This window comes from Bison bison, unplaced genomic scaffold, assembly GCF_000754665.1.
Source record: "Bison bison bison isolate TAMUID 2011002044 unplaced genomic scaffold, Bison_UMD1.0 scf7180017864097, whole genome shotgun sequence".
Lineage (NCBI taxonomy): Eukaryota > Metazoa > Chordata > Mammalia > Artiodactyla > Bovidae > Bison > Bison bison.
The window spans coordinates 103,274-104,854 of NW_011494669.1; the positions used below are offsets into that span (position 1 = coordinate 103,274).

Consider the following 1,581-nt stretch of genomic DNA (forward strand, 5'->3'; position numbering starts at 1 on the left):
GTAAATGCACTCTAGTTCTCAGCATTTCTGAACCAGCTCTTTCGCGGTTTAGGTCAACCAATCCAAATTGTAAGCAGACTTGACAAGTTTGTTCTGGGCTGAAGGCCATGGACTAGGTTCTCCGACCAGATAAGTCACTTGGCTGAGTCTACAGTAGGTGGGGCGCGCTCATCAGCTCGAAAGTATTGACTGAAAGTTTGTCGCAACGTCGTTGAATTCACGCAGCGGGCTGCTGCAGGAGATACCCTTTTGCCCCACGAGTACAGCACCAGAAAAGTTACGCCCTAAGGGGCAGGGCGCTAGCGAGAAAGATGCGACAGACCCCTGAAATCAGTCCCTTCTCCCACGGTTGGGAAGGCAGAGCTAGTGATTCCAGAGCTTGGAGTCTCAGGTTTCGGTCCTCTAGCTTGCTCTGTGGGTAGCGGGCAAAGGGTGCGACCAGCTTGGGAACCCTCGCTCCGAGATCTGTAAGAATCAGCGGCAGCAACCAAGGTGAGGGAAGGCGGGGGCACGTGCTTGGATGTGGGTGCTTGTGTAACCAGCTCCTCCGGCGCCAGCCCCGACAGCGCTCCAGTAGGAAGCTCGTCTGAGCCTGTTCTTCCACCGAGACCCCGGAGGCTCTGGGGTCCCGCTGCCCGTACAAGGCGGGAGCACTCTGGGAAAAAGAAGCGAAGCATTTGCCTCTACAGCTATCATATGGGAGTGGGAATTTGGAAAGTTCCCCAACTAGAAGTACACGTGACCTCCTCCTGAAAGTAGTTCCGACTGTGGCCCGCGTATCCCTCCACCTCCTTTTGAACCGTCCTCGGCTCCGCCCACTCACAGGGGCTGCAGCTTCCTACAATCACGTACTTCGCCCTCCCGCGCTGCAACAGGGGTCTGCGGCGCGCACTCCCCAGCTAGGGGGAACGCAGAACCTGGCTCCGGGGCGATTCACCCAGCGAGGTTTTCACAGCGGTCCAAAAGGGGCGGGTCGAGGAGCCTCTAAGGATCGAGCTTGAATTGGAAGCGGTGAACCCAGCTGGAAACCCTAGGGGAGAGATTCTCGGCTCTCCAGAGGGAATGCAGGGGCTGCAGGCTGCATTCCATCTTTGGGAATCCGCTTTCAGCCCACCTGGACAGTTGCCTTTGGGGATCTAGAAATTCAGGGGCGATGTGCTCACACTCAACGCGCTCTGCTAGGAGCTTTCATTTTTAGGGCAAATGAATCGAGTAGCCGGGGGAGCGGGAGGTGGGGCGGTGAAAGGGAGCCGGGTGAGGTGATACACACTGGAGACACAATAGGGGGGTTGTTCTTTGTACTAAGACTGACACCTTGAGGACACGGGCGGGGATGGGTGGAGAGGTGGGATTTCTCGGCGAAGTCTCCTGCAGTCAAATCCCCGCGAACGCTTATGATCTGACATCGGTACAAAAGCAGAGGAAGGCTGCAGGCCGTGCCGGGGAAGTCTGGGGGTGGGGGGAGGGGTGTCCTCGCTGCACGGGCCGTCCCTGCGTTTCCCTGAACACTGACCAGCGCGGTCACCTGGTCTTTTCCACCTGTGCGCAGGTAGTCTCACACTCAAGTCAGTGACATAGATG

At 57.4% G+C, this 1,581-nt stretch overlaps 1 protein-coding gene across 1 annotated transcript in view; it reads right to left on the reverse strand.

Moving 5' to 3' along the window:
• Positions 1-277: 277 nt before the first annotated feature.
• KLLN (killin, p53-regulated DNA replication inhibitor) overlaps positions 278-1,581 on the reverse strand; it is a 2,567-nt gene continuing 1,263 nt past the window's right edge. The window contains exons 2-3 of the mRNA XM_010838533.1: positions 1,413-1,539; positions 278-838 (exon numbers count right to left, since the gene is read on the reverse strand). Of these exons, the coding sequence (XP_010836835.1) occupies positions 278-838; positions 1,413-1,539 (688 nt within the window). The remainder of the gene's footprint in view (positions 839-1,412; positions 1,540-1,581) is intronic.